Below are 14,640 nucleotides of genomic sequence, written 5' to 3' on the forward strand. Positions count from 1 at the left end.
GCGGTTTCTACAACAACTGTCGAGAAAACAACGTCGGTTTCTACAACAGCTGTCTAGCAAACAACGTCGGTTTCTACAACAACTGTCGAGAAAACAACGTCGGTTTCTACAACAACTGTCGAGCAAACAATGTCGGTTTCCACAACAGCTGTCGAGAAAACAACGTCGGTTTCTACAACAACTGTCTAGCAAACAATGTCGGTTTCCACAACAGCTGTCTAGCAAGCAACGTCGGTTTCTACAACAGCTGTCTAGCAAACAACGTCGGTTTCCACAACAGCTGTCTTGCAAACAACGTCGGTTTCTACAACAGCTGTCCAGCAAACAACGTCGGTTTCTACAACAGGTGTCCAGCAAACGACGTCGGTTTCTACAACAGCTGTCCAGCAAACAACGTCGGTTTCTACAACAGCTGTCTCGCAAACAACGTCGGTTTCTACAACAGCTGTCTCGCCAACAACGTCGGTTTCTACAACAGCTGTCTAGCAAACACCATCGGTTTCGACAGCAGCTGTCTAGCAAACAACGTCGGTTTCTACAACAGCTGTCTAGCAAACAACGTCGGTTTCTACAACAGCCGTCTAGCAAACAACGTCGGTTTCTACAACAGCTGTCTTGCAAACAACGTCGGTTTCTACAACAGCTGTCTATCAAACAACGTCGGTTTCCACAACAGCTGTCGAGCAAACAACGTCGGTTTCTACAACAGCTGTCTATCAAACAACGTCGGTTTCCACAACAGCTGTCTCGCAAACAACGTTGGTTTCCACAACAGCTGTCTCGCAAACAACGTCGGTTTCCACAACAGCTGTCTAGCAAACAACGTCGGTTTCCACAACAGCTGTCTAGCAAACAACGTCGGTTTCCACAACAGCTGTCTAGCAAACAACGTCGGTTTCTACAACAGCTGTCTCGCAAACAACGTCGGTTTCTACAACAGCTGTCTAATAAACGTCGGTTTCTACAACAGCTGTCTAGCAAACAACGTCGGTTTCTACAACAGCTGTCTCGCAAACAACTTCGGTTTCTACAACAGCTGTCTAGCAAACAACATCGGTTTCTACAACAGCTGTCTAGCAAACAACGTCGGTTTCTACAGCAGCTGTCTCGCAAACAACGTCGGTTTCTACAACAGCTGTCTAGCAAACAACGTCGGTTTATACAACAGCTGTTTAGCAAACAACGTCGGTTTCTACAACAGTTGTCTCGCAAACAACGTCGGTTTCTACAACAGCTGTCTAGCAAACAACGTCGGTTTCTACAACAGCTGTCTATCAAACAACATCGGTTTCTACAACAGCTGTCTCGCAAACAACGTCGGTTTCTACAACAGCTGTCTAGCAAACAACGTCGGTTTCTACAACAGCTGTCTAGCAAACAACGTCGGTTTCTACATCAGCTGTCTCGCAAACAACGTCGGTTTCTACAACAGCTGTCTAGCAAACAACGTCGGTTTCCACAACAGCTGTCTCGCAAACAACGTCGGTTTCTACAACAGCTGTCTCGCAAACAACATCGGTTTCTACAACAGCTGTCTCACAAACAACGTCGGTTTCCACAACAGCTGTCTAGCAAACAATGTCGGTTTCCACAACAGCTGTCTAGCAAACAACGTCTGTTTCTACACCAGCTGTCTCGCAAACGTCGGTTTCTACAACAGCTGTCTCGCAAACAACGTCTGTTTCCACAACAGCTGTCTTGCAAACAACGTCGGTTTCCACAACAGCTGTCGAGAAAACAACGTCGGTTTCCACAACAGCTGTCTAGCAAACAACGTCGGTTTCCACAACAGCTGTCGAGAAAACAACGTCGGTTTCTACAACAGCTGTCTAGCAAACAACGTCGGTTTCCACAACAGCTGTCTTGCAAACAACGTCTGTTTCTACAACAGCTGTCTCGCAAACAACGTCTGTTTCTACAACAGCTGTCTCGTAAACAACGTCGGTTTCCACAACAGCTGTCTCGCAAACAACGTCGGTTTCTACAACAGCTGTTTAGCAAACAACGTCGGTTTCTACAACAGTTGTCTCGCAAACAACGTCGGTTTCTACAACAGCTGTCTAGCAAACAACGTCGGTTTCTACAACAGCTGTCTATCAAACAACATCGGTTTCTACAACAGCTGTCTCGCAAACAACGTCGGTTTCTACAACAGCTGTCTAGCAAACAACGTCGGTTTCTACAACAGCTGTCTCGCAAACAACGTCGGTTTCTACAACAGCTGTCTCGCAAACAACGTCGGTTTCTACAACAGCTGTCTAGCAAACAACGTCGGTTTCCACAACAGCTGTCTCGCAAACAACGTCAGTTTCTACAACAGCTGTCTAGCAAACAATATCGGTTTCTACAACAGCTGTCTCACAAACAATGTCGGTTTCCACAACAGCTGTCTAGCAAACAATGTCGGTTTCCACAACAGCTGTCTAGCAAACAACGTCTGTTTCTATAACAGCTGTCTCGCAAACAACGTCGGTTTCTACAACAGCTGTCTCGCAAACAACGTCGGTTTCTACAAAAGCTGTCTCGCAAACAACGTCTGTTTCCACAACAGCTGTCTAGCAAACAACGTCGGTTTCCACAACAGCTGTCGAGAAAACAACGTCGGTTTCCACAACAGCTGTCTAGCAAACTACGTCGGTTTCCACAACAGCTGTCGTGAAAACAACGTCGGTTTCTACAACAGCTGTCTAGCAAACAACGTCGGTTTCCACAACAGCTGTCTTGCAAACAACGTCTGTTTCTACAACAGCTGTCTCGCAAACAACGTCTGTTTCTACAACAGCTGTCTCGCAAACAACGTCGGTTTCCACAACAGCTGTCTCACAAACAACGTCGGTTTCTACAACAGCTGTCTCGCAAACAACGTCGGTTTCCACAACAGCTGTCTCGCAAACAACGTCGGTTTCCACAACAGTTGTCTGGCAAACAACATCGGTTTCCACAACAGCTGTCTCGCAAACAATGTCGGTTTCCACAACAGCTGTCTCGCAAACAATGTCGGTTTCTACAACAGCTGTCTCGCAAACAACGGTTTCCACAACAGCTGTCTCGCAAACAATGTCGGTTTCTACAACAGCTGTCTCGCAAACAACGTCGGTTTCCACAACAGCTGTCTCGCAAACAATGTCGGTTTCTACAACAGCTGTCTCGCAAACAACGTCGGTTTCCACTACAGCTGTCTAGCAAACAACGTCGGTTTCCACAACAGCTGTCTCGCAAACAACGTCGGTTTCCACAACAGCTGCCTAGCAAACAACGTCGGTTTCTACAACAGCTGTCTCGCAAACAACGTCGGTTTCTACAACAGCTGTCTAGCAAACAATGTCGGTTTCCACAACAGCTGTCTCGCAAACAACATCGGTTTCCACAACAGCTGTCCAGCAAACAATGTCGGTTTCTACAACAGCTCTCTAGCAAACAACGTCGGTTTCCACAACAGCTGTCTCGCAAACAACGTCGGTTTCTACAACAGCTGTCTCGCAAACAACGTCGGTTTCTACAACAGCTGTCTCGCAAACAACGTCGGTTTCTACAACAGCTGTCTCGCAAACAATGTCGGTTTCCACAACAGCTGTCTCGCAAACAACGTCGGTTTCCACAACAGCTGTCTTGCAAACAACGTCGGTTTCTACAACAGCTGTCTCGCAAACAACGTCGGTTTCTACAACAGCTGTGTCGCAAACAATGTCGGTTTCTACAACAGCTGTCTAGCAAACAACGTCGGTTTCCACAACAGCTGTCTCGCAAACAAGTGTCTTATCTGGTTTCCAACGGGAAAGTCCCATCTATTTACTTTACTATGTTCGCCCGGAGGTTTGGGCAAGTACTAAAGTGGTACTTTTGGGTGGAATGGAGGATTGAGATGGTGTAGTGGTTACCTTATTCACATGTCGCGGTTACCTTATTCACTTGTCGCGGTTAACTTATCTGCATGTGACGGTTACCATTACGATGGGTTTGGTCTTACCCACGCACACGGGCGTTTGGTTGTGTCGTCGTGACGCACGCGCGGCTGTTGGAGCCACGCCCTCCGAAGAGGGTTCTTGGTTTTATATAAGCCGTTACGACTTCCGTTCGCTAGCAGTTGCTGGAGATTTCTGTACAATAAACAACCTTTTGTACCCAACGAAATGGCCTCTTCTTATCGTCTTCGGCAACCGCTAAACTGGTGACCCCGTTGCCCCCGAACGTATTCGGGGGCCACATGAACACGGCAGGATTGCGACCGCAATTTCTTCCACATGACCTGAACTCGAACTGCCGGAGTTTTAGCAACGGCGGGGGGCCATGTGGTTCGCGCATCGTGCTCGGTTCCTCCTCTACGACTGGAGGGGCGAACCAGCTCTGGGACCCTCCGAAGGAACGCCGTTACGGGGCGTTGGCGGCACGGCTACTTCGTCGCCTTCGCGCACACAGGCCGAGTACTGCTACTTCGTCGCCTTCGCGCACACAGGCCGAGTACTGCTACTTCGTCGCCTTTGCGCACACAGGCCGAGTACTGCTACTTCGTCACCTCCGCGCACACAGGCCGGGCACGGCTACTTCGTCGCCTTCACGCACACAGGCCGAGCACCGCTGGTCGTCGCCTCCGCTCTCACAGGCCGAGTACTGCTGCTCGTCGCCTTTGCGCACACAAGCCGAGTACTGCTACTTCGTCGCCTCCGCGCACACAGGCCGAGTACTGCTGCTCGCCACTCCTACTACTGCTCCTACGGCGGATCCCGAGGCTGATGCTCCTGCAACTACAGCTACTACCGCTGTTCAGCTCTTGCGCACGCACGGCTGCTTTGTTACCTTCGCGCGCACTGCTGCTCGCCACTCCCGCAATTCCTACTGCTGCAACTACAACGGCTACCGCTGCTCAGCACCCGCGGCCCGGCTCTGTTCCACCCGCGAACTACGTACACGCCCATGGCGTGCCTTCTGGGGGGGGGGGGGGGGGGGGGGGCGCATGTCGTGGTTACCTTATTCACATGTCGCGGTTACCTTATTCACTTGTCGCGGTTACCTTATTCACTTGTCGCGGTTAACTTATCCGCATGTGACGGTTACCATTACGATGGGTTTGGTCTAACCCACGCACATGGGCGTTTGGTTGTGTCGTCGTGACGCACGCGCGGCTGTTGGAGCCACGCCCTCCGAAGAGGATGCTTGTTTTATATAAGCCGTTACGACTTCCGTTCGTTAGCAGTTGCTGGAGATTTCTGTACAATAAACAACCTTTTTGTACCCAACGAAATGGCCTCTTCTTATCGTCTTCGGCAACCGCTAAAATGCTATCTAAAAGGGAGGAATGTGAGGCGAAGGCGGAGAGGGTTAAAATCCTCATTCCTCACGAACCCGATCCCCACTCGTACACCAGGAGGGCACTTTTCTTCCTTTGGAGAAGTTGGAGCAGCATGAATTGCGTTCGAAAGTTGTGCATTTGTGCTTTCCATGACGAAACCGTCAACGTAGTAAACGATTTTTACTTCCACCTGCAACTCATTCATCAAAAAGCTTCTCCTTGTTTCGTGGAAGCCGTCTACATATTACGTACCGAGACGGTGGAGCTTTTGGCTTTTTCCCACCCTTTCCTTTCTTTACTCCAATCTCTTCACAAGGTTTTCCACCCACTCCTCATGTACTCCACTTTACCCCTCCCCATTGTTTGACCATTTTTTTTCCTCAAATTAGCTCCTCCTTCATTTGTACTGACCCGCCCCCTCACACATTGATTGATTGATTCACTCGAGTAAGTTTGATTGGCGCAGGAAGAGGTCATTCGGTCCATCATGGCCGCGCTACACCAACCCCACCATCGGCACTGATGGAGGTCCGACTGTAGCTCGTCCGATCATTTAAATACTTTTCAAACGCCTGAAAACCGGTATATAGCAAATAATGGATTGATTAGAGATTACAGTGTATAGTTTCATACTGAGAGAGGACTTTATTTTATAAAACAAACACAAAATGAATGAATCAATATTAATCAATTAACGATTTGTGGTTTCGCTGCGCCACTGAGGCGGTGTATAACCACATTACGAATTTATGACGTTCTCCAAGATTTTTTTTTACCGCAAATTTAACTGAGAATCCATCAAGTGAATATTTTATATAGTTTCTAGGTATTCTATTATTTCTTATAGTATTTGAAAAGAAATTGCATGAGGAAAGGAATCGACAAGTGTCAAAGGCTTTGGACGGACGGGCGAGCGCGCTGGGCAGCTCATGTGGGGCTTGTTGTCTGTTGATCCGCCATATTGGAAAGAGTGAGACGCGACCTCCAGAGGCGATGGAGCCCGATATTGTGTTGGAAGCACTGGCAGGTAAATGTGTCATCGCCGAAAAATGGGGAAATATGACCCTCCCGCGATGAGGATATTCCCTCAGCAAGCGAGTTTTGACGAGGCACGAATTAAAAACCGAATGCTTCCAATTCACTGTTCCTAAAGGTTTATATTTGGATCAGAAATGACGTCCTAATGGTCTCCCTCCCTGTCATGCCTCCCAGAGTTTGAAAAGCGACCCACCAAGGAGGTGACTCCACCTTTGGAGCAATTTCTTCAACATATAGCCAAGACTGGCGAGACAATGTATGGGTAATGGCTGAACTTCACTTTCGGTTCGCAAAGTGTAACACATGAACTAGCGACCTCTGGACAAACCGCAACCTGTGATCATCTTCCCTCCCAATCATGTGCTGAATTCTGCACCCGCTCCCCCAATCATGTGCTGACTTCTCCACCCGCTCCCCCAATCATGTGCTGACTTATCCACCCGCTCCCCCAATCATGTGCTGACTTCTCCACCCGCTCCCCCAATCATTTGCTGACTTCTCCACTCGCTACCCCAATCATGTGCTGACTTCTCCACCCGCTCCCCCAATCATGTGCTGACTTATCCACCCGCTCCCCCAATCATGTGCTGACTTCTCCACCCGCTCCCCCAATCATTTGCTGACTTCTCCACTCGCTACCCCAATCATGTGCTGACTTCTGCACTCGCTACCCTAATCATGTGCTGACCTCCACTCGCTACCCCAATCATGTGCTGACTTCTCCACTCGCTACCCCAATCCCATGCTGTCTTCTCCACTCGCTACCCCAATCATGTGCTGACTTCTCCACTCGCTACCCCAATCCCGTGCTGACTTCTCCACTCGCTACCCCAATCCCGTGCTGACTTCTTCACTCGCCACCCCAATCATGTGCTGACTTCTTCACTCGCTACCCCAATCCCGTGCTGACTTCTTCACTCGCTACCCCAATCATGTGCTGACTTCTGCACTCGCTACCCCAATCATGTGCTGACTTCTCCACACACTTCCCCAATCATGTGCTGACTTTTCCACCACACTTCCCCAATCATGTGCTGACTTTTCCACCACATATCCCCAATCATGTGCTGACTTTTCCACCACACTTCCCCAATCATGTGTTGACTTCTCCACTCGCTCCCCAAATCACGTGCTGACTTTTCCACTCGCTCCCCCAATCATGTGCTGACTTCTCCACTCGCTCCCCCAATCATGTGCTGACTTCTCCACTCGCTCCCCCAATCATGTGCTGACTTCTGCAATCGCTCCCCCAATCATGTGTTGACTTCTCCAATCGCTCCCCCAATCATGTGCTGACTTCTCCACTCGCTCCCCCAATCATGTGCTGACTTCTCCACTTGCTCCCCCAATCCCGTGATGGCTTGTCCACCCACTCACCCAATCATGTGCTGACTTCTCCACCCGCTCCCCCAATCATGTGCTGAATTTTGCACCCGCTACCCCAATCATGTGCTGACTTCTCCACCCCGCTCCCCCAATCATGTGCTGACTTCTCCACCCGCTCCCCCAATCATGTGCTGACTTATCCACCCGCTCCCCCAATCATGTGCTGACTTATCCACCCGCTCCCCCAATCATGTGCTGACTTCTCCACCCACTCCCGCAATCATTTGCTGACTTCTCCACTCGCTACCCCAATCATGTGCTGACTTCTCCACTCACTCCCCCAATCCCGTGCTGACTTCTTCACTCGCTACCCCAATCATGTGCTGACTTCTGCACTCGCTACCCCAATCATGTGCTGACTTCTCCACTCGCTACCCCAATCATGTGCTGACTTCTCCACTCGCTACCCCAATCCCGTGCTGACTTCTTCACTCGCTACCCCAATCATGTGCTGACTTCTCCACTCGCTACCCCAATCCCGTGCTGACTTCTTCACTCGCTACCCCAATCATGTGCTGACTTCTGCACTCGCTACCCCAATCATGTGCTGACTTCTCCACACACTTCCCCAATCCCATGCTGTCTTGTCCACCACACTTCCCCAATCATGTGCTGACTTTTCCACCACACTTCCCCAATCATGTGCTGACTTTTCCACCACACTTCCCCAATCATGTGTTGACTTCTCCACTCGCTCCGCCAATCATGTGCTGACTTCTCCACTCGCTCCCCCAATCATGTGCTGACTTCTGCAATCGCTCCCCCAATCATGTGCTGACTTCTCCACTCGCTCCCCCAATCATGTGCTGACTTCTGCAATCGCTCCCCCAATCATGTGCTGACTTCTCCAATCGCTCCCCCAATCATGTGCTGACTTCTCCACTCGCTCCCCCAATCATGTGCTGACTTGTCCACTTGCTCCCCCAATCCCCTGATGGCTTGTCCACCTACTCACCCAATCATGTGCTGACTTCTCCACCCGCTCCCCAATCATGTGCTGAATTCTGCACCCGCTCCCCCAATCATGTGCTGACTTCTCCACCCGCTCCCCCAATCATGTGCTGACTTCTCCACCCGCTCCCCCAATCATGTGCTAACTTATCCACCCGCTCCCCCAATCATGTGCTGACTTATCCACCCGCTCCCCCAATCATGTGCTGACTTCTCCACCCGCTCCCCCAATCATGTGCTGACTTCTCCACCTGCTCCCCCAATCATGTGCTGACTTATCCACCCGCTCCCCCAATCATGTGCTGACTTATCCACCCGCTCCCCCAATCATGTGCTGACTTATCCACCCGCTCCCCCAATCATGTGGTGACTTCTCCACCCACTCCCCCAATCATTTGCTGACTTCTCCACTCGCTACCCCAATCATGTGCTGACTTCTCCACTCACTCCCCCAATCCCATGCTGACTTCTTCACTCGCTACCCCAATCATGTGCTGACTTCTGCACTCGCTACCCCAATCATGTGCTGACTTCTCCACTCGCTACCCCAATCATGTGCTGACTTCTCCACTCGCTACCCCAATCCCGTGCTGTCTTCTCCACTCGCTACCCCAATCATGTGCTGACTTCTCCACTCGCTACCCCAATCCCGTGCTGACTTCTTCACTCGCTACCCCAATCATGTGCTGACCTCTCCACTCGCTACCCCAATCCCTACCCCAATCCCATGCTGTCTTGTCCACCACACTTCCCCAATCATGTGCTGACTTTTCCACCACACTTCCCCAGTCATGTGCTGACTTTTCCACCACACTTCCCCAATCATGTGTTGACTTCTCCACTCGCTCCCCAAATCACGTGCTGACTTCTCCACTCGCTCCCCCAATCATGTGCTGACTTCTCCACTCGCTACCCCAATCATGTGCTGACTTCTCCACTCGCTACCCCAATCCCGTGCTGACTTCTTCACTCGCTACCCCAATCATGTGCTGACTTCTGCACTCGCTACCCCAATCATGTGCTGACTTCTCCACACACTTCCCCAATCCCGTGCTGTCTTGTCCACCACACTTCCCCAATCATGTGCTGACTTTTCCACCACACTTCCCCAGTCATGTGCTGACTTTTCCACCACACTTCCCCAATCATGTGTTGACTTCTCCACTCGCTCCCCCAATCATGTGCTGACTTCTCCACTCGCTCCCCCAATCATGTGCTGACTTCTCCACTCGCTCCCCCAATCATGTGCTGACTTCTGCAATCGCTCCCCCAATCATGTGCTGACTTCTCCACTTGCTCCCCCAATCCCGTGATTGCTTGTCCACCCACTCACCCAATCATGTGCTGTCTTCACCCACTCACCCAATCATGTGCTGTCTTCTCCACCACACTCGCCCAATCATGTGCTGTCTTCTCCACTTGCTCCCCCAATCCTGTGTTGTCTTCTCCACCTGCTCCCCCAATCCCGTGCTGTGTTCTCCACCCACACACCCAATCATGTGCTGTCTTCACCACACTCCCCCAAACCTGTGCTGTCTTCACCTGCTCCCCCAATCCCATGCTGTCTTCACCACACTCCCCTAATCCTGTGCTGTCTTCACCCGCTCCCCCAATCCCGTGCTGTCTTCTCCACCATACTCCCCCAAGCCTGTGTTGTCTTCTCCACCTGCTCCCCCAATCCCGTGCTGTGTTCTCCACCCACACACCCAATCATGTGCTGTCTTCACCACACTCCCCCAATCCCGTGCTGTCTTCACCACACTCCCCCAACCCTGTGCTGTCTTCTCCACCATACTCCCCCAATCCCATGCTGTCTTCACCACACTCCCCCAATCCTGAGCTGTCTTCTCCACCCACTCCCCCAATCATGTGCTATTTTCTCCACCACACTCCCCCATTCCCATGCTGTCTTCTCCACCTGCTCCCCCAATCCCACGCTGTCTTCTCCACTACACATCTCCCAATCCCATGATGTCTTCTCCACCCACTCCCCCAATCATGTGCTATTTTCTCCACGGCACTCCCCCAATCCCATGCTGTCTTCTCCACCTGCTCCCCCAATCCCACGCTGTCTTCGCCACTACACATCTCCCAATCCCATGATGTCTTTTCCACAACATTCCCCCAATCATGTGCTGTCTTCTCCACCCACTCCCCCAATCATGTGCTGTCTACTCCACCCACTCCCCCAATCACGTGCTGTCTTCTCCACCACACTCCCCCAATCATGTGCTGTCTTCTCCACCCACTCCCCCAATCATGTGCTGTCTTCTGCACCCACTCCCCCAATCATGTGCTGTCTTCTCCACCACACTCCCCCAATCACGTGCTGTCTTCTCCACCACACTCCCCCAATCATGTGCTGTCTTCTCCACCCACTCCCCCAATCATGTGCTGTCTTCTCCACCCACTTCCTCAATCATGTGCTGTGTTCTCCACCCACTCCCCCAATCACGTGCTGTCTTCTCCACCCACTCCCCAATCCTGTGTTGTCTTCTCCACCCACTCCCCCAATCACGTGCTGTCTTCTCCACCCTCTCCCCCAATCACGTGCTGTCTTCTCCACCCACTCCCCCAATCATGTGCTGTCTTCTTCACCCACTCCCCCAATCATGTGCTGTCTTCTCCACTCACTCCCCCAATCATGTGCTGACTTCTCCACCCACTCCCCCAATCATGTGCTGTCTTCTTCACCCACTCCCCCAATCATGTGCTCTCTACTCCACCCACTCCCCCAATCAGGTGCTGTCTTTTCCACCCACTCCCCCAATCATGTGCTGTCTTCTTCACCCACTCCCCCAATCATGTGCTGTCTTCTCCACTCACTCCCCCAATCATGTGCTGACTTCTCCACCCACTCCCCCAATCATGTGCTGTCTTCTTCACCCACTCCCCCAATCATGTGCTGTCTTCTCCACTCACTCCCCCAATCATGTGCTGTCTTCTCCACCCACTCCCCCAATCATGTGCTGTCTACTCCACCCACTTCCCCAATGATGTGCTGTCTTCTCCACCACACTACCCCAATCATGTGCTGTCTTCTCCACCACACTACCCCAATCATGTGCTGTCTTCTCCACCCACTCTCCCAATCACGTGCTGTCTTCTCCACCCACTCCCCCAATCATGTGCTGTCTTCTCCACCCACTCCCCCAATCATGTGCTGTCTATGCCACCCACTTCCTCAATCATGTGCTGTGTTCTCCACCCACTCCCCCAATCACGTGCTGTCTTCTCCACCCACTCCCCAATCCTGTGTTGTCTTCTCCACCCACTCCCCCAATCACGTGCTGTCTTCTCCACCCACTCCCCCAATCACGTGCTCTCTACTCCACCCACTCCCCCAATCACGTGCTGTCTTCTCCACCCACTCCCCCAATCATGTGCTGTCTTCTTCACCCACTCCCCCAATCATGTGCTGTCTTCTCCACTCACTCCCCCAATCATGTGCTGACTTCTCCACTCGCTCCCGCAATCATGTGCTGACTTCTCCACTCGCTCCCCCAATCATGTGCTGACTTCTCCACTCGCTCCCCCAATCCCGTGATGGCTTGTCCACCCACTCACCCAATCATGTGCTGACTTCTCCACCCGCACCCCCAATCATGTGCTGACTTCTCCACCCGCTCCCCCAATCATGTGCTGACTTCTCCACCCGCTCCCCCAATCATGTGCTGACTTATCCACCCGCTCCCCCAATCATGTGCTGACTTCTCCACCCACTCCCCCAATCATTTGCTGACTTCTCTACTCGCTACCCCAATCATGTGCTGACTTCTGCACTCACTCCCCCAATCCCGTGCTGACTTCTTCACTCGCTACCCCAATCATGTGCTGACTTCTGCACTCGCTACCCCAATCATGTGCTGACTTCTCCACTCGCTACCCCAATCCCGTGCTGTCTTCTCCACTCGCCACCCCAATCATGTGCTGACTTCTCCACTCGCTACCCCAATCCCGTGCTGACTTCTTCACTCGCTACCCCAATCATGTGCTGACTTCTCCACTCGCTACCCCAATCCCGTGCTGACTTCTTCACTCGCTACCCCAATCATGTGCTGACTTCTCCACTCGCTACCCCAATCATGTGCTGACTTCTCCACTCACTCCCCCAATCCCGTGCTGACTTCTTCACTTGCTACCCCAATCATGTGCTGACTTCTGCACTCGCTACCCCAATCATGTGCTAACTTCTCCACTCGCTACCCCAAACCCGTGCTGTCTTCTCCACTCGCTACCCCAATCATGTGCTGACTTCTCCACTCGCTACCCCAATCCCGTGCTGACTTCTTCACTCGCTACCCCAATCATGTGCTGACTTCTCCACTCGTTACCCCAATCCCGTGCTGACTTCTTCACTCGCTACCCCAATCATGTTCTGACTTCTGCACTCGCAACCCCAATCATGTGCTGACTTCTCCACACACTTCCCCAATCCCTTGCTGTCTTGTCCACCACACTTCCCCAATCATGTGCTGACTTTTCCACCACACTTACCCAATCATGTGCTGACTTTTCCACCACACTTCCCCAATCATGTGTTGACTTCTCCACTCGCTCCCCAAATCACGTGCTGACTTCTCCACTCGCTCCCCCAATCATGTGCTGACTTCTCCACTCGCTCCCCCAATCATGTGCTGACTTCTGCAATCGCTCCCCCAATCATGTGCTGACTTCTCCAATCGCTCCCCCAATCATGTGCTGACTTCTCCACTCGCTCCCCCAATCATGTGCTGACTTGTCCACTTGCTCCCCCAATCCCGTGATGGCTTGTCCACCTACTCACCCAATCATGTGCTGACTTCTCCACCCGCTCCCCAATCATGTGCTGAATTCTGCACCCGCTCCCCCAATCATGTGCTGACTTCTCCACCCGCTCCCCCAATCATGTGCTAACTTATCCACCCGCTCCCCCAATCATGTGCTGACTTATCCACCCGCTCCCCCAATCATGTGCTGACTTCTCCACCCGCTCCCCCAATCATGTGCTAACTTATCCACCCGCTCCCCCAATCATGTGCTGACTTATCCACCCGCTCCCCCAATCATGTGCTGACTTCTCCACCCGCTCCCCCAATCATGTGCTGACTTCTCCACCCGCTCCCCCAATCATGTGCTGACTTCTCCACCCGCTCCCCCAATCATGTGCTGACTTATCCACCCGCTCCCCCAATCATGTGCTGACTTATCCACCCGCTCCCCCAATCATGTGGTGACTTCTCCACCCACTCCCCCAATCATTTGCTGACTTCTCCACTCGCTACCCCAATCATGTGCTGACTTCTCCACTCACTCCCCCAATCCCATACTGACTTCTTCACTCGCTACCCCAATCATGTGCTGACTTCTGCACTCGCTACCCCAATCATGTGCTGACTTCTCCACTCGCTACCCCAATCATGTGCTGACTTCTCCACTCGCTACCCCAATCCCGTGCTGTCTTCTCAACTCGCTACCCCAATCATGTGCTGACTTCTCCACTCGCTACCCCAATCCCGTGCTGACTTCTTCACTCGCTACCCCAATCATGTGCTGACTTCTCCACTCGCTACCCCAATCCCATGCTGTCTTGTCCACCACACTTCCCCAATCATGTGCTGACTTTTCCACCACACTTCCCCAGTCATGTGCTGACTTTTCCACCACACTTCCCCAATCATGTGTTGACTTCTCCACTCGCTCCCCAAATCACGTGCTGACTTCTCCACTCGCTCCCCCAATCATGTGCTGACTTCTCCACTCGCTACCCCAATCATGTGCTGACTTCTCCACTCGCTACCCCAATCCCGTGCTGACTTCTTCCCTCGCTACCCCAATCATGTGCTGACTTCTCCACCCGCTCCCCCAATCATGTGCTGACTTATCCACCCGCTCCCCCAATCATGTGCTGACTTCTCCACCCGCTCCCCCAATCATTTGCTGACTTCTCCACTCGCTACCCCAATCATGTGCTGACTTCTGCACTCGCTACCCTAATC

At 52.0% G+C, this 14,640-nt stretch overlaps 1 protein-coding gene across 4 annotated transcripts in view; it reads left to right on the plus strand.

Moving 5' to 3' along the window:
- The first annotated feature begins 6,022 nt into the window (after window positions 1-6,022).
- Window positions 6,023-14,640, plus strand: part of PPP4R2 (protein phosphatase 4 regulatory subunit 2) — a 44,691-nt gene continuing 36,073 nt past the window's right edge. Inside the window, exons 1-2 of one of the 4 annotated variants that reach the window (XM_078770464.1) lie at window positions 6,023-6,314; window positions 6,500-6,581. In XM_078770464.1, the coding sequence (XP_078626590.1) occupies window positions 6,281-6,314; window positions 6,500-6,581 (116 nt within the window). In that variant the 5' untranslated portion in view covers window positions 6,023-6,280. Of the gene's footprint in view, window positions 6,315-6,499; window positions 6,588-14,640 lie in introns of all 4 variants that reach the window. The other 3 variants (XM_068103286.2, XM_068103276.2, XM_068103266.2) reach the window with 3 other exon arrangements.

Source organism: Myxine glutinosa, chromosome 1, assembly GCF_964187855.1.
Source record: "Myxine glutinosa chromosome 1, kmMyxGlut1.1, whole genome shotgun sequence".
NCBI classification, from domain to species: domain Eukaryota; kingdom Metazoa; phylum Chordata; class Myxini; order Myxiniformes; family Myxinidae; genus Myxine; species Myxine glutinosa.